General features: G+C 40.1%; 2 protein-coding genes across 3 annotated transcripts in view; both read right to left on the reverse strand.

Moving 5' to 3' along the window:
• CUNH16orf70 (chromosome unknown C16orf70 homolog) overlaps window positions 1–6,170 on the reverse strand; it is a 29,489-nt gene extending 23,319 nt beyond the window's left edge. Inside the window, exon 1 of the mRNA XM_028768677.1 lies at window positions 5,879–6,170. Within this exon, the coding sequence (XP_028624510.1) occupies window positions 5,879–5,942 (64 nt within the window). The 5' untranslated portion in view covers window positions 5,943–6,170. The remainder of the gene's footprint in view (window positions 1–5,878) is intronic.
• A 7,486-nt stretch (window positions 6,171–13,656) lies between these two features.
• Window positions 13,657–23,867, reverse strand: part of Cbfb (core-binding factor subunit beta) — a 46,827-nt gene continuing 36,616 nt past the window's right edge. For both annotated transcript variants that reach the window (XM_028768701.1, XM_028768700.1), the window contains exon 6: window positions 13,657–15,755. In XM_028768701.1, coding sequence (XP_028624534.1) covers window positions 15,733–15,755 — 23 coding nt within the window. In that variant the 3' untranslated portion in view covers window positions 13,657–15,732. The remainder of the gene's footprint in view (window positions 15,756–23,867) is intronic.

Consider the following 23,867-nt stretch of genomic DNA (forward strand, 5'->3'; position numbering starts at 1 on the left):
TCTATCTATCTATCTATCTATCTATCTATCTATCTATCTATCTATCTATCTATCTATGGTTTTGAGATACGGTTTCTCTGTGGAGCCCTGGCTATTCTGGAACTCATTCTGTAGACCAGGCTGGTTTTAAACTCAAGAGATTCACCAGCCTCTTCTTCCCAAGTTCTGGGGTTAGAGGTGTACACTATCACCACCCACTTATTTTTATATCTTTAAATTTAGCTTTAATGTTAGTTCTGGGGATTAAACTCAGATCCTTATATTTCCTGGACAATCACTTTACTAAGCTAACCCTCCAGTCCTAACTTATAATCAATAAAAACATTTTTTTAAAGCCTTCTATAACATAGAGTTTAACAGATGGTAGATCACTTTACTAAGCTAATCCCCTAGTCCTGACTTATAATCAATAAAAACACTTTCTTAGCCTTCTATAACATAGGGTTTAATGCACAGTAGACAAAGCTGCTAAGGATATGAACAATTTGGACATACCTTTCAGCTTGCCATTCCTGCAATGGGACAGCATCTATGCTACACACAGGTCTCATAGCACCATCTTCCTACAGCTCTCTGTAAGTCCCATTCCTTCCTGCTGTTCCTCAGTCCTTCCTAGTCTCTGTGAGCATATGACTGGGTGTGTCTGACACAGCACACTTCTTCTGATTGTGTCTTATTCATCCAACTTCCCTGATTCCAACTTGAACGTCAATCTGTTTTCTGTGTGTAAAGGCAAATAAGAGCCAGGAGAGTGAATGTGTTTTGTTTTCTTTCTTTCTTTTTTTTTTAAAGATTTATTTATTTATTTATTTCATGTATGTGAGTACACTGTCTTCAGACATACCAGAAGAGGGCATCAGATTCCATTACAGGTGGTTGTGAGCCAGTATGTGGTTGCTGGGAATTGAACTCAGGACCTCTGGAAGAGCAGTCAGTGCTCTTAACTGCTGAGCCATCTCTCCAGCCCTTTGATTTTGTTTGTTTGTTTTTTCTTTTTCTTTCTATCTTCTCTGTATTCTGGGTCTCTCTTACTATTTCCAATATCCAGTGAGTACATCTGATGCCAAAAACCTCTCAATTCTTTCTTTTCCCTTCCTCTCTGAATTCAGTTTATAAACTGTACTTCCTAATGGAAGTCCACAACAGACTTTACCTTCTGTCCCATGAACCCAGAGCCTTCATTGTGCCCCAGACAGCTAAAACCAAACAGAATTAGGGTGCCAGAAAAAAAGAAAAATCGAGACAGGTTCTCACTGTATCTCTGGCTGTCCTAGAACTCTCACTATGTAGCCCAGTTTTTCTTTGTTGAGGTTGGCCTTAAACTCAAAGAGATCCACCTGTTGCCACCTGCATCCTGGTATTAAAGAGGGGTATGTGTGTATGTGTGTGGGGGGTACACCACCATGCCAGGCTATTATTCTTTTGCCAGAACTTCATGCTTTAATGATAAATCCAAACTGATGATCTTTTCCTGCATACTCAACTATATTTCCCCTGTAGGTTAATACCAACCCTTCTCTTGACCCAGGTTAGGTCAAGTCCCTTCTCTCCCCACAATAGCCCACACATCTGTTATAATAAAATGAACTATTATAATAACATGCTTCATAATAAATGAACTATTTCTATACACATGCTGTACCATTAACCTAACTTCTTCAGGGGATAAGATCATTCCCTATTTAATTTCTAATATTTATGATCAGAGATCATAGACATGCATTTTTATCTTGGATACAGCAAGACATTGTCTCTGCACAACAAGGCAATGCTGGAGAATGTTTTCTCAAATGACCCTTTAAATCTGCCCTTAGGCCTTCTAAAGATGAGATCTAAAAGGAAATCCAAGCCAAGCATAGTGACTCAGACCTATAATCTCAGTACCTAGATACTAAGGCAGGAGGATTGCTCAGAGTTCCAGACTAGTATGGACAAGATTCTGTCTCAGAAAACTTAAAACAAATCCAGATGCATGCTTTTCCATCAATATATTCTGCAAGTCTTACTGAAACCATCATTTCAATTTCTATGTCTTTATTCCACAATAGTCAAAGCATCTGTGATAGTCACAGAGATTCTGCTTAGGCCTTCTTGTCTCTGTTGCTGGTATTTTCTTGATCTTCCAACATTATACAAAGGCCAGGAAGGCAGCCAAGAGGCTGGATGCAGCTCTGCATTATAATTCTAGGCAGTGATTACAAGGGCCAGATACATTTGCATTTGCACAGATTACAATAAGAAACCTGGGGCAGATCAGGAAATCCTTCTTGGGCTAGCTAGGTGTTTATCATCTTTACCTAGACATAAAAGGTAAGGTTAGCTGGTACATGAAGAGAACCTAACAGTGTTGTGATGACTGGCAAGCTCCACCCAATTCTCTAACCCATGAACATATTTTTAAAGCAGATTTATTTTCCAAACTCATCCCCACCTAACAGTCCCAATGTACTTTGGATGGCTGGGAACAGGAGAGATTGAAAGAGAGGAAAACTGATTTTTACCCATCCCCATCTCCCCAACTCACCATGAAATGAGTACTGGGATTAAAAATGAAGTCCAGGAAGCCAGCTGAGGTGGCACATGTCCACGTCTCTAACCCAAGAATTTGGGATGCAGTAGCAGGTAGATCTCTATGAGATCAAGGCCAGCCCTGGGGCTACATAAGGAGACCCAGTTTCAAAGACAAAAATAAAACAAACAAAAGCTTAGCTAAATTCATGAATGATGGGTTTCTAGAAGATTATAAAAGCCTGTTAGGAAGCCATTTCTTAAATTTGAAGGTTGGAACCCTTAGAAACAGACTAAGTAGATGTCTTTCTGCCCCTCTGCCATAGGCAAAATACCTGGGAACATCTGTCTCCAGTTTGTTCCAGTGACAACTAAGGAAGTCACCGCAAAATGTAGACACAGGGACGCTAGTAGAGTCCTGTGCCGTTCCTCCCTATGACAGGCTCATTGCCAATCAATCTATCAAGAGTCCACTGAGCTTCCCTGGACAGAGCAGCCATGTGATCATCCCCAGCAGAATGCAATCCTTTCAGTATTCAAGATGAAAAAGAATAGTAGAAATGACGGGCCCCAGGTTGCTGGTCCCGGGTGACCCAAGATAGGCTAGCTTGTGTGGAAATCTAAGTCCAGAGGCTGGAGACGGCGCCATGAGTAAAATCGCTTGCTGCTCTTCCTCAGGACTTTGTTCCCAACACCCATACTGGGCTGCTCATAACTGTAATTCCAGCTCCAGGGGATCCTACAACCTCTCAACTCTGCAGGCAGGTACACGTGCATGCATGTGCATGCAAAAAAAAAATCTTAAACAGTACCTCACAAAGATCTAAAAAACCACTCCAAACCTAACCTAAACACCTTTAACCCACTTGATCTAGAGCCATGAGATCTTGCAATTCTTTTTCTGTTCACCAAAAAAATGTTTTTATCCTTTTTACTATAAAGTAGATAAAGGTAGAATTCAAATGTAATGGCGAGATGAAGACCAAGCAGAAAGAGAAAGAGAAAAAGGGCAGGTGGGAAATAAGAACAAAATATAGTGATGGATAAGTATGAAAATGTCCCAGTGGAACTCATCTCTTTGTGTGTTAATAAAGAACAGTTAATGAAGCACACACACAACCCCTGAACACAACAGAAGGGCATTCTTTGAAGAGGATCTTTATGCCTCTCTGCAGCCTTTCAAAAAGGTCCTCAGCCAAACTACTGTGTGAACTTCTCGTTGTTCATTCTCTGTATCTTAACCACTTTCTAAACCACTGTAATTAAAAACACCTTATTTTTTAAAAATTTCTGGTTCAGTATCTTATTAGGTAATTCCTAAAACAAGCCTTCTATTTCCTTTAATAACAGTTACAATGGATTATAGTCTTTTGCTGGGTGTGGTGGTGAACACCAGAGGCAGGTGGATCTGTGACCATCCTGATTTACATAGCTGAGTTCAAGGACAGTAGGGCTCTGTAGAGACACTGGCTCATCATACCCAGCCCTAGATTTACACAGTCTAAAACTTCAGGTTTTAAGGGCTGGTAAGACGGTAGTAAGGGTAGTAAGGGTGCTTGTTGGCAAACCTGGTGACATGAATCTGATCCCTAGGATTCACATGGTGGAGAGAACCAATTCCTGTATGTTGTCCCTGATACTTTTTTTGAATGTGTATGGGTGTTGTTTTGCCTGGAATGTTTGTATGCACATGACGTGTCTCCAATGCCTGTGGAGGTAAGAAGTGGGTAGTGCAAGGAACCAAACCCTGGTCTTCTGAAAGAGCAGCTAGGGCTCTTAACTACTAAACTTCCCTCCTAAATAAGTAAATTTAAAGTTTAAAAATGTATATTTTATACTGATATAGTAGTCCACTTTGGTACCTGCCACTGGGTTTGATCTCAAGTACTACATAAATACAATATGGAGAGAAATATTTTAAGTTCAAACTCAACTTCAGTTGCACTGGGAGTCTAAAAAACAAACAAGCAAATAAAAGCTAACTTAATAATGAAAATGTTATAAGTAATTACAAAGGCTCAGCTCTGCCCTATGAGCTTTCTCCCAAAGTTCAATTTTGAACCTAGTGTGCTACTATTTTTGGCTGTTAGAAGACAGTGTGAAAAATCTACTCAAAATCTTGGTTCTTGCAAATTTACCAGAAGAAGCCCTGGTAGTTAGTTATAGTTCAGTGTTCTGGAAATTTCCTGACCCTAACCAATCTCCTGTTTTCACTAAATCAAACAAAGAGAGAGACAGTCTAAGTATATCATCTATAGTCTGTAGGCTGTGGGTTTTAACCAGTCCTGGGAGGTCCAGATTAGGTAGGAGTTGTCCAGGGAAGGAAAAAAAATGTTAATCAGAAGTCAAACATCATTTATAAAAGGCTGAATGGAACATTTTCATAGCAGATTAAATTTTGAGAAGTCTACAGGAACAGGCAGTCTAAGTTCTGAGAAGCAAGACCCCTTGATAAAACTGACTTTTATAATGGGCAAGAAAGAGGCAGGCAGCCACTAAGCCCCAGTAGGTTCTCTCCAGCAATCTAACCATCTAGGTTATTCCACTATGCTGTCTCTATAGACAGCCTTCTACATTCAAGGATAAGCTATAAACAAATGGAGCAGCTGACTCAGACCAAGAGCTCCCAGCAGGGAGACAGAGGTTGAGGCCCACACAAACAAGCAACAGGAACACCTTTTCCCATACCCTATGCTTAGTGCTGCCACAAAGTAAACACACTGGAGTTACTAAATGCAAATATTTTTGTTCACATAAAAGGGCCAACTATTCCGCAAAATGACCAAACTGAATTGTCTACAAAGCCAGTGTGTAATTTCCACTTCACTCAATGTCAACTTTTAACTCTGGTATCTGGTATTACGACACCACACGTTAAGACTACATTTCAAAAGAGAAGAAAACAAGTCAAGAGCTCCTTTAACAAAAGCAAGCTCATTTCCCCCCACCATCTGATTGTGAGACATGAGCTTAGGTTTCCCCCATTCCCCTCGAACTAAAGGAAGACAGATCAGAGACCAGAGTGTTGATTAGGGGTGCTACCTAGTTCTTAACTATTACAGAGTCGGCAAAATCGGGGGGGGGTATTAAAGATAAATTCAAAAGATCACTCCACTAAGTATTTGGAATGTACCGGGTATTATTATTACAGCCCCAAAGAAGGACCCTGCTGAGAACCTAGGCGAGGGCACCGCTGATCCTATGACAGACGGGAGGAGCGGGATTCTAAAGCCTGGAGCCGAAAGACTAAAGGGTGAGAAAAGGCGGAGATCCGCGGGTGCAGGGGCATCTGGAACAGAAACCAGAAGCGGAAGGGGCTAGAGAGAATTAAGGGCCAGCGAATAGGGTTCAGAAAGGACCCCACACTCACCCAACGTAAATTCCCATTGCTCGTTCCCCAGAGAGCGTTCAGGCACCACCTCTAGGTCCAGCATTGGTTCGGTTCGCTGGGCCGGGCGGCCTCCCTGCAGCAGCGCAGACAGGACCCGGCCTGAGGAGAGCACGCAGCTGCTGACTGGCCGCTCTCGCCAGCCCGCGGACGTCCGGCTCTCCACTCCGTTCCGGGCGGCGACGGCAGCACGAACACAACAACACACTTCACCTCCCTTCACCTCCCGGGCAGCAGCCCCGGCAGGAGAGGCTGTAGCAACAGCAGCGCTCGGAGCAACTGCAGCAAAAGCGGCGTGCCGGGCCGTAAAGCGTGGCAAAGGCGGAGCCAAATCATAGAGGCGGGGCTTGAGGCGGAGTCGCGCACGCGCAAACTCTGAATCGGAGGCCAGACCCGTGCGAGTAAGGCTGGAAGAGCGGCTGCTCTAGAACTTAGGGGCCACGTTCCAGGAGTCCTACAAACTGCACAGCACCCCATTCATACATGCCTACGCAAGAAAAGTTTTACACATAAAAATAAAGTTGTCTGCCGTCTACACACTTGTCCCACTAATGTGCACTAGGACCAAAACGGACTGGAAGGACCCAGTCCTAGAGACTCACGGCCCCGCGGGCCATCATCTCGCTTGTCACAGTACTGACGCTGGTTGCCACTGCCTAAATTGTGCGGAAATGTACTCTCCTTGGACCCAGTGGTCTCTGAGCAGGGTCCAAGTCAGAGCTGAGGATGTGCTGAAAAGGGCTAGGGTGAGAGGATTGCGTTAGAAGGGTGAAGGGTTCCGGGCCAGGTCTCATCAAGAAACGCTCAACCTAGGGAGTCCTTTCTAAGCACAGAGGCTGCCTCCTGCAGCTCCGCCTGGAGTGAGCTCTGCTGCTTGCTAATTCTCTATGGGCGAATGCTTGACTTAAGCGTTCTGTGTCTTCGTTTCCTGTGAGTAGAAAGGCCCCTCTAGTTATTCAGCCAGAATTTTCGGCCTTCTTGCTCTAGGGCACTCTAAAATTAAAAGGCAGCTGAAGCCTCTTTTGATGATAGGACCTCACACCCTCTGTCTCATTTTATAGAGGAATAAATGGGGCACAAGGAGGATAAAGACTTTACCCAAGATTCCTTGATCCTAGGCAGCCAAGCTCGATTTCCATTATGTTTCCTGAGGATAGTATTTAGCAGGGAACTAAGCGACAGGCTAAATACTCAAACTGGGTACAGAGGAGCCTAGCAGTGGAGATGTCACCAAAATTTCGAGTCAGTGCTATAGGCATTAAACAAAACAAAACAAAAATAGTAGGATGTCTTTGAGAAGCATTGCTACATGCCAAAATAACTGGGTCACTGGGCTGTCCGGTGGGGAAGTGGCTGCAGAAACGCTGACGTGTGTAGTTAGTTATGTTTAGAGCCTGGGTGTGTTGATTTGTGCCTGCCTGAAATCCCAGCAGTTGGGGAGTCTGAGGCAGTAAAGAAGTTCAAGGCCGGTCATGCTTGGCTACAAAATGAGTTCAAGGCCAACTTGAGGTAAAGGAGATCTTGTCTCAAAACAAAACAAAAAAAGGTGACCCTTCCCCCACCAACTTTCTAAGTTGAATTCTAATTCAAACCAGAGTAGGAATAGTTATGCTAACAACAAGCAAACAACCACAAAACACTTGGTTTTATTTATGAGGGGTAAGGATCTGGGTCTGAGTGGAATCTCTGGAAAAGCAAGATAAAGACAAAAGCCCTAGGCTTCTAAATAGAAAGTGAAAAACTATTTTTAAGATTTGGATAACCAGGAAGAATACTGAAGCAACTCCTAGGAGACCCCAGTTGGGGTAGTATGTAGTGATTTCTGTGAACCCAGGATGTTATCTTTGCTTAGTTAAATTTGATCCACTCAAAATTTTTCATAAATAAAAGAAGCTTTGAATAGCAGAAAAGCTTTTGGCAGAAGCAACAGAAGCAAAATTCGAGATAGCCTGATCTACATAGTGAGTTCCAGGAAATCCAAGGCTATCTAGAGACCCTGTCTCAAAAACAAAGCCATAAAATAAACAAACAAACCACCTAGTGTACATTAGGGAAGTAGCTTAACTCCAGAGAATGCCTTTAAATGACAATTTTCCTAAAATAAGGGTTGTTCGAAAAATATGAAAGAATAATTAATGAAGACTGTGTTCAGGAAGATAATCCTATCCTACAAATTTGATTCAGAGGGCAGCCTCATAGAACAGCAGCTAATTAATAACAAAGCAGATGGACTGATAAATCCCAGTTCTGCCTAAGCTGTGTATCTTGGACAAATTAGTTTATTTCTCCAAGCCTGTTTTCTGTTTGTAGAACAACCATGCACCTACCTCACAGATCTGTTAGTGGTTCTGCACTTTTGGGTCTGGCTTATATGAAAACATTTTGAATGTAATTTACAAATTACTTGATGGAATTGGCAGGAGTCACAGATTGCACATAGGAGGAGAGGAAGAGGGGAGTCAATCCTGGGGCTAGAGAGATGACCCAAGTTTGGTCTCCAGAACTCATGTAACTCCAGCTCCAGGGGAACTGATGCCCTCTCTGGCCTTCTCAAGCACAGGTCTCTCTCAATCTCTCTCTCTCTCTCTCTCTCTCTCTCTCTCTCTCTCTCTCTCTCTCCCTGCTCAGGTGGATGGCTGAGGCATTTAAGAAATTGGCTGGAGGAGCACACTATTCTTTTTGGTAATAATCATGTGCGAACTTGGAGAGCAAGATATCAACGGGCTTAAAAGACAAGTCCCTCAGAAGGGTTTTCCAGTGATATAATAGTTATGGACCAAAACCAGTTACTTGTTTCTTTTTTTAATTACGATTTATTTTTATTTTATGTGCATTGGTGTTTTGCCTGCATTTATATGTATGCCAGCTTCAGACCCCTTGAAATGGGAGTTATAGACAGTTGTGAACTGCCATGTGGGTGCTGGAAATTGAACCCAAGTCAGCCTAACTGCTGAGTTATCGCTCAAAGCCCCTCTCTTTTGAGATAGGGTTTCTGTGTAGCCCTGGCTGCTCTGGAACTCACTCTGTAGACCAAGCTGGCCTTGAACACAACCTGCCTGCCTCTGCCTCCCAAGTGCTGGAATTAAAGATGTGCTCAACAACTGCCTGGCCCCTTTTCTTTTTCTTGTGGTACTGGGAATCCAACCCAGAGCTTTGTACATGATAGACAAGTACTATCATACAGTTACACTCCCAGCAGAAAATTTTTTTTTAAAGATTTATTTTATGTATGTGAGTACACTGTAGCTGTCGTCAGACACACCAGAAGAGGGCATTGGATCCCATTACAGATGGTTGTGAGCCACCAAGTGGTTGCTGGGAATCGAATTCAGGACCTCTGGAAGAGCAGTCAGTGATCTTAACCACTGAGCCATCTCTCCAGCCCCTGAAAGTATTTAATAATTGAGAGTGGCATGTGGTAGTCATTAGAGCTATCCACCAACATCCTGACTCTTCTAGCCAAAAATTAGGACTGCAATCCCTACACTTGGAAGGTGAGTGTTGTTGTTGCTGTGACAAGGGCTGTAAGTTGATTATGGTAACTCCATTTTGGTACCTCAGTAAAGTGTCAATAACTCTTAAGGGGTAACTGAAGGAAAATAACGGGGGGAAGAAAAACAACTCAAGGATGAGGGCTAGCCCGGCAGTGGTGGTGCACACCTTTAATCCCAGCACTTGGGAGGCAGAGGCAGGCAGATTTCTGAGTTTGAGGCCATCCTGGTCTACAGAGTGAGTCCCAGGACAGCCAGGGCTATACAGAGAAACACTGTCTTGAAAAAGAAAAAAACAAAAACAAAGGATGAGGGCTCTTTGAAAGGTTGCCTGACCTTGCTATTTTTGCTAACCGAATATTTTGGCTTCTGTGATTATCTATTTAGCTTGCAGCTGCAGGAAGGGACTTGGGGCTTCCCTTCTAGCTTCTGTAACTTTCAACTTGTAGTTATGAGAAAGGAATTTTGGGGGCTTTCCAGTCAGGATGTGTGTGTGTAAGGTTTGGGGTTGCACTTGGGTTCTGGCTGGAATAAAGACTGATTTTTTTTTAAAAGACTTAATTATCTTAAATATATAACCACACTGTAGCTGTCTTCAGACACACCAGAGGAGGGCATCAGATCCCATTACAGACGGTTGTGAGCCACCATGTGGTTGCTGAGAATTAAACTCAGGATCTTTGGAAGAGCAGTCAGTGCTCTTAACCGCCGAGCCATCTTGCCAACCCTTGAATCAGCTCTTAGACTGTGTCTGAGTGGTCTTCTTTGTGGGAGCCTCACAAAATTGTAACTAGCTTGCCCCCCCACCCCCCCAAAAAAACAGAAGACACATCAGTTCCAGGTATTTCCAAATCCCTCTTTATGATACCACCTCCTTTCTGGTTTGTCTCAATGGTTGGCAGTGTTCAGTTCTGCTGTATAAGGCTAGGCACACCACTAATATTTGGCTCAAAAATTTTAAGCTGTTAGCTTTTTAGAAATTAAATCGTGGGCTGAAGAGATGGCTCAGTGATTAAGAGCACCGACTGCTCTTCTGAGTTCAATTCCCAGCAACCACATGGTGGCTTACAACCATCTGTAATGGGATCTGGTGTGTCTGAAGGAAGCTTCACATACATAAAATAAATAAATCTTAGCTGGGTGGTGGTGGCGCACGCCTTTAATCCCAGCACTTGGGAGGCAGAGGCAGGCGGATTTCTGAGTTCAAGAGTTCGAGGCTAGCCTGGTCTACAGAGTGAATTCCAGGATAGCCAGGACTACACAGATAAACCCTGTCTCGAAAACAAAACAAAAAAAAGTTAAAAAAAATCTTAAAAAAAAAGGTAATTAGATCTTAACAACTGAGCTATCTCCTTAGTCCCAATTTTTTTTTTTTTGTATGTTTTAAGATAACACAATGGACCCTTTTTTTTTGTTTTGTTTTGGTTTTTCAAGACAGGGTTTCTCTGTGTAGCCCTGGCTGTCCTGGAACTCACTCTGTAGACCAGGCTAGCCTCAAACTCTCGAACTCAGAAATCTGCCTGCCTCTGCCTCCCAAGTGCTGGGATTAAAGGCGTGTGCCACCACCGCCCAGCACAATGGATCATTTTTAACAGATGACTACATTTTTAAACTAGTTACAGTTCCTATGCATTTTCCCCCTATAACTCTGAGTCTCCATTCCCACCTGGCTACTATATCTAAAAGATTACTTTATTATTAAAAGAGAACTTGTTTCTGGCCTCAATCTTTTCAACCAAGAAAAATTTTCAAACCTCCCAATTTCTTGGCAACTTCTTGTCTTTGCCTAAGCAATAGGCCCAAAGGTCTTCCATGTGACTGACAAAATAAGCCTAGCACTGCTAGTGTCTCTCTCACCCTGGCCTCTGCAGCCCCTTCCAAATCCGTGCCATAGCCCTTAGGTGATGTTCATTTAAACTGGCTAAGCTATGACTAGCTGGCTACCTGTACTCAGTATTATCTTTAGTTGACTGTAGCTTTCAGCTCCGAAGTCTCCTCAGGTTAGTTGATTCTGACTACCCAGACCAGCACAGACGCTGCAACTGCCAATGCTTCCTATATAATTTAAAGGTTGCTACTACATTGGATCAATTTTGGAGACAGACTAGGTGCCAGGAGGTCAGAGATAACGTCTATTCAGGGCACTCACTTTATATTGTTTTCTCTAAACTATCGTAAATGATTCAATGTTTTGATTAAAGTTTTTTATGTGTCTAACTGCCTTGCTTGCATGTATATATGCATGCTATGTGCATGCCTGGCACCCATGAAGTTCAGAAAAAATTGTTATATCCACTGCCAGCTGGAGTGAGGGATGGTTATTGAGCCACCATGTGAATGCTGAGAGCCAAACCTTGAGCCCCTGCAAGGGCAGCAAGTGCTTTTTAACTGCTGAGCTATCTTTCCATCCTGATGTACTTTTAGTAATTTTTAAAAACCATTAATATAGCTTCCACATTCTTTGAATTCTGTTATAATTCATTACTCATTTATAGTCTCAACGATACTGACAGCAGCAATATAAGCAATTTAAAATCTCCTGCTAGCTACATTAAATATTGTCATTTTAATATATAGTTAGTATAGGGTCCAAAACTCCCCCCACTCCCCAAAGGTCAGTGCTTGTGGCATTACTTGAAACTCTGGGTTTCTGTTTATCAGGAGTCTCATTTAAGCCACCAGGAACCCCTCCCTTAACCCTGCCCCAAAGGTAAAGGCATCTAGGTACTGGTCAGTCCAGACAGTTTGTATCAATCAATGGCTCAAAGACCCCACCATCGACTCAGTAAAAACTGCTTCTCCCCCATTTTGCTCTTCTGTTCTCCAACTCCTGAGAGACAGCTTTGACAGTCTGATCCCCAGCAAAGTTTCCTTTCTACTTGTGAACTGGTCTCGTTCAGTGGTTTCCCTGAACCCTCTCTTGCAGTTGAAATTTAAAATTGTTTAGTATTTCCTTTTTTTTCTTTCAATAGGGTCTCATAATATAGCCCAGGATGGTCTTAAATTCATACTCCTCCTGCTTCAATCTTCCTGATACTGGTTCAAAATTCCTAATTGTGTCAATTTAGTATTTAAGGTGTTTTTGTTATCTCTATGAGATTTGTTAGTGAGCAAGCAAATTTATAAATCTGTTTATTACAAACAAAACTTATGGAATGCTTCTAAAGTAATTTTCTGATGTACACTCCTGTTCTAGGAATGTTGGGTTTAATACCCACATAATAATATGTACTATATGTACATATGTACATATCTAAAACTAGCCTGAAAGATTGTACTAATTTGGACATATGATGTTTGAAATTTCTCCCCAGGTCACGGTTTTGTGGTCATACCTTAGAAAATGGATAAATCCATGAGACTATTGTTCCCTGGGGTGGAGTTGGGGAGGGGCTTTCTCAAGATCTGGTCTTCATGGTACAAATTCATGGTGATCCTCTTCCTGTCTCAGCCTCCCAAGAACTGCGTTATATATGTGACCCTAGTTTTTGTTTCTGTCTTAAAATTTTATTTCTTGTATGTATGGGTGTTGTGTACATATATGTCTGGTGCCACATTTGTACCTAAGCCTAAGGAGGCTCTACATGGGCTTTAGATTTTCTGGAATTGAAGTTATATACAGAGTTGCCATGTAGGTGCTGGGAATTAAACTAGGTCCTCTGGAAGAATAGTCAGTATCCTTAAACTCCGAACCAGCTCTCCAGTGCCCCCTACACCACTTTCATAATACTTAAAAACCTTTATACTTTTTTAAACAATAATTTATATATCTGCACCTATTTGCCTGTGTGCATGTGTACCATGTTCGCAGAGGCCAGAAAGAGGCACTGGATTCCTGGGTACTGAGGTGACCGTGAGCTGACTACTTTGGGTGCTAGAAATCACATTCCTGTTCCTACTGTAACCTTTAGCAAAAACTAAAGCTCTCAACCTCAGAGTCCTCTCTAGTCTACTTTGGTTATTGAGAACATACAGCCCAGGATGGCCCTGAACTCTGTAATCTCCAAGAATGATCTTGAACTCCTGATCCTCCTGTTCCCACTTCCCACATCCATACTAACTTCAATCAGATTTTTTGAAAACCATATCATATAATGAAAAATTATTGTACATTGATTTAAAGGGCCTCTTTGGAATTAGAAGATATGACCACTAGATGGCACTGTTGTTGCTGTCTGTCCTTAAAAAAAGAAATGTTAAAAAGGATCAAAGAACTGAAGCTAGCAGTAGGAGGATATCAACGACCACATATCAATAAAGAGTCACAACTTTTGTTTTCACTACACAGAATTTTAATGAGAAAGTAAATAAAACATACAAATGTACAGTAAAGCTAATGGCAAAGCAATCTGGTAGCTTAAGGCAAGTTTAATGGAGATGAATTTTTTAAAAAAATGATGCAATGATGTCATTTTAAATATAGATTATGAAAAATATGAACTTGCATCAATAACTTAAAGTAATTTTCAAAGCCTGCACTACCGGAGAAAAGGAATTTTATGATCTTAACGCCAGCATTAAGACAGACAGAAGCAGTGCAGAACTAGTAAGAAACATTCACTATTTACAGAGGGATAGTAACAACATTAATACCATGTGACCTTATTTACTGCTGGACTGAAAGCTCTTGCTAGAAGCAACAGAGAAAATGTGCTACCAATATGTTATTTTAAAAAATAAAGGTTCACTTTAAAAAGGTAATTCCGCCAGAGGAATCAGGGCACTGAGAGTGTAAACATGTGGCTGTACAACACCAAATACCGACCAAATCCATTCATAGTGCTTAGTAATACACGGTCAGCATGATCTTTTGTAACACATTATTGTTTATAATAATTCAAACACAATCCTTATCATGCATGACTTCAAATATATAACAAATATTTTTATTTTGAGATACAGGGTACTTGTTTATGAATTATAAGACCTATATACAATGAAAGACACACATCCACAATCAAGTATCTTTATATGGTTTTTAAATGCAATGACCTTATTCAGACCTTTCTGAATTGACCATGTCAGTTTTTAAAATTCTCTAAAATAATGCCATTTTATGATAAAATACATTTTTGCAAAAATTCAGAAATGTAGTAACATTTAATGAATATGACCACGAAAAGTATCTGTAAGCATGTGCCAATGACTTAGCACTTTTTTTCCAGTTTTATATTTAAAAAAATTGCAATTTGACACCAAGCCTGTTTAAAAAATATTGTTACACTGATTCATCTCAAAAGGCACTATTAATAGTCCTTTTGTAAAATACCATCATATATAACTGTGAATGTTTTGCCCAAAATTAATGGAAGAAAATGTATCTTCTGCACAGATGAACATTTTCTAAGAGTTATTTTCATCACCCAATTTTGTTTCTACAAAAGCATGCAATACAAAATACACATGAAAACAGCTATCTTAAACATTATTTTAACACAATTTACCTCTGTAGCTGATTTATCACTGCCTCCAGTTTAATATGCTGTTACATACAAGAAGTTCCAGTATCCTTTTTCTGACTGATTAAAAAAAAAAAAAATCCCTGAATAAACAGAAGCCAGCCTGTGACTTCTTTGGGCATTTCCGCAGAGCACTGTCCTCACCCATGAGGACTATCTCTGCTCAAACTCACGACTAGAGACTGTACCTTGAAACAAGGCCTGAAACAAAATTTAATACTAATTTAAATTTTTATGTTTAAAAGGGAAAGGGTGATTATTAGCATTTAAAAGGATACTGTGGCTTTAACAACTGTAAACTTGTTTTAGGAGGCTGTGGTAGACAGCTCTATTCTAGGATTTTAGCTGGGAAAAAAAAACTGCAAACACATCTTCATTTGTAAAATGGTACAGAATACAAAAACACAAAGTGATATAGAGAAAACAAAAACCAAGAACCTTTATCTTAGAAGGAAAGCTGTATAACCAACTCGTCTGAAAGTATAAAAGAATCTTAAGCAACCCTGATACAAATTTTAATTTCTTATCTTGTTTCTAAATAACATGAACTTTTAAGTTAAAATGAAGAAAGTAGATACTTTCAACCTAACTAAAATAATGCCAACAAGATAAGCTTGCATAGAAAAAAATTTCAAATTATTACTGGCTACATGTTTTAAAAATCAGAAATGCAGGTATTATAGTGCAAAACCATGGCAGCTGATGATGTCTTTTCCTGCCTTGGGTCATGAAATATACTGTAGTACCTCCAGTTATCACAGTTTCTGGTCGCACAATGAGTTACTTATACCAACAGAAGCAGTGTGTATGTGGAGATGGAGCACACGGGCTGTGCTCCACTTAACGAAGCTTGAGATCATCGCCAGCACCTAAGTTAGAGCCAGGACTAGGGTCTTGCTGTCTTCTTGCCTGCAATGACAAAATTGTCGTATGAAGTCATGAATGTGGTTTGAAAAATTAAATGACATGTATACAAGATATTAAGACACATTGTCATGCAAGAAAAAAAAAAACTTAACCAATACTTTCACAGGCAAGACAATTACAACTATATGACATTTTGTAATAATAATCATTTTACATTCAAAAGGATATTATGTACATATACTACATATAAAAGAAAAAATCTACTGTTTCATTTTTAGAATTAGAGGGTATTTTTGTTTTGTTTTAGATTTATTTATTTTTTGTATACCAGTACATGGTAGCTGTCTTCATACACACCCTAAGAGGGCATCAGATCCCATTACAGATGGTTATGAGCCACCACATGGTTGCTGGGAACTGAACTTAGGACCTCTGGAAGAACAGACAGTGCTTTTAACCATTGAGCCATCTCTCCAGCCCAGAATTAGAGGTTTGACTTCACTATACCAATGATTAATCGTCCTAGGAGCAAACTTGTTCTTTTAGTAACAGCTGACATTTATTTAAGCAACAATTATATGCTAGGCATTGTCTTCAAGTCTCCATGAACGAACTAAATAGGTTCCAACAACTTACACAGGTACTACTATTTTTTCTTTTCATTTTATAAAGAAATTGAATGGCTGGGCCTGATGGTACATGCCTTTAATCCCAGCACTCAGAAGAGGCAAGGGCATCTTTGTAAGTTCAAGGCCAGCCTGGGCTTCACAGTGTTTTTGAGAACAACCATGGCTGTTACACAGAGAAACTCTATCTCAAAACAAACAAACAAATAAACAAAAAACCAAAACAAACAAAAAAAACCAAACAAAAACAAAAAGAAATTGAGTCACAGAAATAATAATATGTATTATCTACTAATCAGCCAAAAATAACAATAAATTTAATCTCTGCTAAATGAATTTTAACTAGAAATCTCAAGAAATAAAATCCAAAGCTGGGTGGCTGCAGCATACACCTTTAATCCCAGCCATTTGGGAGGCAGAAGCAGGCAGATCTCTAAGTTCCAGGCTAGCCTGGTCTGCAGAACATGTTCCTGAACAGCCAAGGATTAAAAAGAAACCCTGTCTTGAAAAACCAAAACAAGAAATTAAATCCAGAATATTAGTTTTATAAATGAAAATTAAAAATAGTACACACCTTTAAGTATCTTTTCTTCATAGTATTTAACAATTAGGAAACAGTAATTACAAATACTGAACATTTCAAGGTCTACTGAAGAATGCACACCATACTTAATAATTCACCTATGGCCAATTACTTAAGGCCATCCATCAAGTAAAGTATCATGTATGCTACTCTCTGGTGATGTTAAAAAAAATACAGAGAGAGAGAGAGAGAGAGAGAGAGAGAGGGGGGGGGGGAGGGAGGGAGGGAGGGAGGGAGGGAGGGAGGGAGGGAGGGAGGGAAGGAGGCAGAGACAGATATTTTGGTCCACGTACAACTTTAAAACATTTTTATCATATTTAATAGAGTGTGTGTGTGTGGTACATGCAGAAGCCTATGAAAGCCAGAAGAGGAGTCAGATCCCCTGAAGACAGTTACAGATGGTGTGAGCTCCTGACATGGGTGATAGGTCCTAAACACAATCATCTGGAAGAGCAGTAAGTACTGAGCACTAAACTCAGGTAAATCAGGCTTGACAGAAAGTCCCTTTATACACTGAGGTATCTTACTAGGCTCCCACATGCAATATTTTCTTTTAGCTTCTTGTACAAATTCTAACGTATTTTATAGTTTCTCCAGTCCTTCCAAATGCTGGCTAAGTACAAACATCTATTTGTATCCAGAGCCTGGTTCCTGCAACACACATTTTTCATTTTTCGATAATGGCAACTTCATTTTGCCAGCTGTTCAGGCAGACAGCCTTGGGTTACCTTTAACTGTCCTTTCCCCACACCCAACAACAAGTGCTGATGGCTCATCTTAATCTGACCATTTCTACTCCCTCTATCATTCTCTCTAGATCAAGTCACAACCACGTTGTTCAACGTCCATGTTCTTCTTAGCTGATCTGTTAAGTGCCAGCAGTTAAGTAATTTTAATTACCTCTATGATTTATTTAGCTAAATTTCTGGAATCGTGTACTAAAGCATCAATTAATTTTTCTATTGTCTATGTAATTTTTTGAAGCAAATTTAACAAAGAGATCTTACTTACTACTTAGGCTGAGCATAATGATACACAGAATTAGATTCTAGTACCAGCAAGGCTGAAGCAGGAAGATCAAGAGTGTAATTAAGGCCAATAACCTAAGCAAAATTTTGTTTCAAAAACAGTTCTTAGAGAAAGAACATTCCCGACCTTCCTACTTTAAGGTCAAATTTTATCTTTTTGGTGCTAGGCATCACAGCCTGGGCCCTGTGCACACTATCAATGCATTCTACAAAAGAGGCACAACCAGTACTGTGGCTAGGTTTACAGCCAACCCTAAGATTGGCTTTGGGTAGACTGTCCAGAGCTGTGTTATCAATTAAAAACATTATGTCATTTGTACAACTGCCTGGTGCTCTAGAAGCAGGGACAGGCAGATTTTACAAGTCTGAGGCCAGTCTGACTACACAGCAAGGTCTAGGTCAGCCAGGAAACCCTGTGCCCAAATAATCAAAAAGAAAAAACAACCCAAAAGCCAAATAAACACAATAAAAAGACAGCATCCCTTATTTAATTCTGAACAAAATAAAATTCATCTAGCAGATAGATTTTGTCAGACGACTTCTTACAACTCAGTTTAATATACCCTTTCCAGTTAGAATACTCACAGTAATGTTATGGTGTAGAGCCAGCTGAGATAAAAAGCTATGGGTGACCATGCACCAGAAAATCTATTTATGTTCCACACAATCAATGCCATGTGTGCTGTAAAGACCAGTCAATTCTGCAGAAGCAGAGACTGTGACATAGGCATCTGGTTTCAGTCAGTGAAGGTCAGTAAGGGGTTGAGCAATGAAGAAACACTAAAGAAAATCAATCCCAATTATATATTTATAAATCACTAACCTACCAATACAATACTTTGTGATTAGTATAGCCTTTGTCTTTGATAAGTTATTTTCAAATTTTATTCATGATAATGAAACAACTTCAAATGGGTGAGCCACCAACAGCTGGAGTTTTTTGTACCAGTCCTGGTTGTGTTGAAACAGCCAAGGGACATTTGTCTAAAACATTGTATATCTTGATAGAAAGCATGGAAAATAAGAGTTAAAAAAAAGTAACCTTGCTATTTGCTTGTGTTGTGAATTTCAGTCACTCCCTGTCAGGAATGAAAAGCAGGACCGAAAAGAAGAAGCTGGACCAGAGAAGAGTGAGAGTTCTGGGAGATGGAAGGAAGATGGACAAGCTGTCTGAAGGAGACACAGAAACAGACTTGTGACTAGCTTCTATAGACAAGACTGACTTCCTTTCTTTCTTTCCTTCCTTCCTTCCTTCCTTCCTATTTCTTTTTTTGGTTTTTCGAGACAGGGTTTCTTTGTATAGCCCTGGCTGTCCTGGAACTCACTCTGTAGACCAGGCTGGCCTCGAACTCAGAAATCCGCCTGCCTCTGCCTCCCAAGTACTGGGATTAAAAGCGTGCGCCACCACTGCCTGGCTAGACAAGACTTTGAGAAGCTATGCTATCAATTTTAGCTCTTTCTTTTTTAAACATAGGGTCTCACTGTGTAGGTCTGGTAGCCTCACATTCACAGAGGTCCACATCTCATGTAAATTTTGGCCATTTCTAACGTAGGTTGTTTTGGAGGAAGTTCTCTGAACAGTAAGGGCACGCACATAATGGCAAAGAAATTCTCCCTGAACTCACTCTAAACATCAAGGCCATAGTTTGTTTTTAAAAATTAATCTAGACAATTCATTACAGACCACATATTATCTATTCTGTTTCTTAAGTCTTTTTTGTTTTTTTTTTTGTTTGTTTTTTTTTGTTTTGTTTTTTGTTTTTGTTTTTTGTTTTTGTTTTTCGAGACAGGGTTTCTCCGTGTAGTTCTGGCTGTCCTGGAAATCACTGTGTAGACCAGGCTGGCCTCGAACTCAGAAATCCGCCTGCCTCTGCCTCCCAAGTGCTGGGATTAAAGGCGTGCGCCACCACCGCCCGGCTTTGTTTTGTTTTTTGAGACAGGGTTTCCCTATGCAGCCTCGGCTGTCCTGGAATTCACTCTGTAGACCAACAACTGTTTCTGTGGCCTCAAACTCAGAAATCTGCCTGTCTCTGCCTCCCAAGTGCTGGGATTAAAGGCGTGCGCCACCACTGCCCAGCTGCTTCTTAAGTTTTTAATACAACATCATTCAGAAATATAGCAAACCTAGTTTCCAGGATGTCATCACAAGATGAATATAAAAGAGTGACAAAGTAGTCACTAGGAAGGACTCGGAGAAATAGCCAAGAGAAGGGCTAGTTAAATAAACCATAGGTTTTGGTTGATTGCTGTTCTTTTATTAAACAAAAGAAAACTCTCCATGGAGAAATGCTTTAATCATTGAAAAGAGCTACAATTCACTGAGTATGTAGATGGGACAATATGGCCTTCTCATACTCACTTTATATTTGATACTCGGCTAAAAGTTAGTATCGAAGAGATCTAGCTTCACTCTCACTCTACAGTGGGTAAGACTGCAATATGGAAAGGATTAGAGATGCCTACACACCCATAGGCGCAGTAAGTCTAGAAAAAAACTAAGTGACAACATCCCTAGCCACTGCTAGCTCTTCCTATTGCTAAGGCTCAGAGATACGAAACAGAAATTTTAAGTCCTGAGTCAATGCATTTCTGTTGTAACTCATTAAAAATGGTTAAAACTAGGTTGAGAGATGGCTCAGCGGGGGAAAGGCATTTATTGACAAGCCTGAGTTCAACCCCTAGGACCCACATGGTGCAAACAGGGAACCAATTGCTACAAGTTATCCTCTGACCACCATATCACACACACACAAATTCAGATGATGATTTTTTTCTTACAAAAATATGAGTCATTTTGTGCAAAGTTAAATGTACTGAAAATACAAATATTAAGGAGTTTAGTTAAGATAGAGGCAGAGTTATTATTTTTGCTTGGACTATACAGTCTCCAAAAACATGTGTAACAAGTCTAAAACTCACATAATGCTTTTGTTGTTTTTCCAAATGGTTTCTAATCTAGTCTCCTGATTTGCTGAGAATTAAACTTCAGTAATTATTAATCTATCCTATGGTATCAAAAATGACTATTTACTAAAACTTCATAATCTAATCAGAGAGAAGCATTTTGTAGACAATGCTAGGGAAAATTTGTTGTAGTGCTTTGTGGCCAAATAATGTGCCAATAGTACTTTATTAGCTTAGGTCAAGAGGACAATTAAACAAAAGGTAGTCTCTAGCAACAGACAACACACGAAGTGCTACTAGACAAGACAAGAGAAGCACTTCCCCACTTCATCTATGACCTAAACACTTTCCAGGCACTATGCAAGCCTAGGAAACTGCTACCTCTGTGGTCAGCAGAACCAGGCAAAGTTCAACTTTTTTGGTTGCTTGGGAACTGTCTTATCACTACCACGAAAAAAGCCAAAATCTAAAACACTCTGGCAACATATCTTTGTGTTTCAGTTTAAAATTAGAATAAGCCCACTTAACCAGCATAACAGATACATTGTAAGCCACATACTACATTCCATTTAGCCTCCATGAAAAGCACAAGTTACTAAGGCTCAAGGAGAACAAGCAACTTTTGAACTTTTGTCAGAGAAACAGCAGAGACAGAGCTAGCATTAAAACAAGGTGTCAATTACTTACTGTGATAGTTTGAATGAAAATTGTCCCCACAGAGTATTGTCTGAATACTTGGTCTCCAGATGATAACAGGGAGGTGTGGTCTTGTTGTGTCAAGAAGTGCAGGCTTTAAGGTTTCAAAAGACTCCTGCCATTTTGGGTGGGCTCTCTGCTTCCTAACCAAGATATAAACCCTCAGTTCCTCCAGCTATGCCTTTGTTCTATCATGGACTCTCTAACTCCTGAAACCCTAAGGCCAATTAAACATTTTCTTTTGTAAGTTGCTTAATGTTATGTCACAGCTATAGCAAAATATGCTAATTCTACATATCAAAAGTCCCCAAGAAATCTACTGCCAAGTAATCTTCTGAGTCCCTGAACACTCCAGGAACCCCAGAGAGAGAGAGAGAAAACAATAATTTCTATTGCTTCGACTAGAGCAGTAACCTTTTCTCTACTTTATACACTGGGGCACAGTACAAAATTCAAATGAAAGGGTTTTGCTGTCTAAAAAGTAGCCTATTTACCACAGTATGTAGTGGCAAAAGTGGGAGGACCAGATGTTTGAGACCAGCTTAGGCAACATAGTGTTTTTGTCTGTCTGTTTTTTTAACAAGATTTTATTTATTTATTTTTATGTATGTGAGTACACTGTTGCACTCTTCAGACACACCAGAAGAGGGCATCGGATCCCATTACAGATGGTTGTGAGCCAGCATGTGGTTGCTGGGAACTGAACTCAGGACCTCTGGAAGAGCAGCAGTCAGTGCTCTTAACTGTTGAGCCATCTCTCCAGCCCTGGCAACATAGTGTTATTCCCTCAGCAAAACATACATACATACAGAAAACAAACTAAAGAATCTTCTGTTCATTATTCTATATTATACCAAGGACAATTTTTCTATTTCTTAAAAAAACCAAAACCAAAACCACTTATTTTATGTTTTGTCTGGATGTCTATACACATACATGCATGTTGGTTCCTGGGGAGGCTTGGTGGTGCCAGATACCCTGCAGCTGGAGTTACAGATGGTTGTCAGTGCTCTGCCACCCAATGTAGCTACAGAAACCCAAACAAATTCTAGTCCTCTATAAGAGCAATGAACATTCTTAACGGCTGAGTCATCTCTCCAGCCCCTTATATGAAAATTTCTTTTCCTAAATAAAGAACAGGTGTATGTGATACCAGACCCGTAAAGTACTAAGGATAGATTGTCAAAGATAAGCCCTCCATTTAAATTTTTTTTTTTTTTTTTTTTTTTTTTTTGGTTTTTCGAGACAGGGTTTCTCTGAGTAGCCCTGGCTGTCCTGGAACTCACTCTGTAGACCAGGCTAGCCTCGAACTCTCAAACTCAGAAATCCGCCTGCCTCTGCCTCCCAAGTGCTGGGATTAAAGGCGTGCGCCACCACCGCCCGGCTAAATTTTTTTTTTAAATTTAAAATTATATGTATCTCTGTATGAATTTGTGTACATTAGTGCAGGTGTCCAGGAATTAGAAGGCAGTTGACAGTTAGCATTCTTAATTGCTGAGCCATCTCTTTCTGACTTATTTACATGTATGTGTGAGTTTATGAATGTGTGTGCATGTATCCATGAAAGCCAGAAGAATATGTGAGATTCCCTGTATCTAGAGGTTGTTGGGAAGCAAGTATGGGCGCTTTCTAAGAGTAGACTGTACTCTTCAATGCTGAACCATCTCTCCAGCCCCAATAGCTCTCCATTTTGCCACCCATCCCCCATATCTGATTTCTACTAGTTTCCAGTTTCAGTTTCTTACGTTACCTACTAGAGAACTATGCATGTTCAAACAAACATATTTATCTCAAAAATACTTATAGAATAAGATATTACACATAAATTTATATTTCATTTTATTTTAAGATTATTTAACAATATCTAGTTAAGGCTACTAAAATGTGTATTTTTTTATAATAGCAAATACATACTTTAAAAAAATATTTTAGAAACAGATTATCATTTGTCATGTCAATTAAAAGGTAGACAAAATATTGTACTACTGAAAGCCTCTTCCTGAAAAGACAGAAAGAAATGCTAAATCTTACTGTGAATGATGAAAAAACAATCTCAACATTTTACAGATGGCAAATTGGATGCACGCACATGGAGTCTTATGCAAGGAATTTCATATTAAGACAACAGTGAAAACTGAAAAGCCTTATGACACCAACCATTTGAAGTTCTGCTTCCCTCAAACACAACATTAACTTTAGATACATACTAAATGTTCATGAGTAGTATTACTGTAACTTTTAGTATAGTAAGGCTAGAGATTTCAGAGGTTATTCAAACAGTGGTGGACACCCCTAAGCTTCAGTGCTGCCAAACATC

The sequence above is a fragment of the Grammomys surdaster genome, unplaced genomic scaffold (assembly GCF_004785775.1).
Source record: "Grammomys surdaster isolate TR1022 unplaced genomic scaffold, NIH_TR_1.0 187, whole genome shotgun sequence".
NCBI lineage: Eukaryota > Metazoa > Chordata > Mammalia > Rodentia > Muridae > Grammomys > Grammomys surdaster.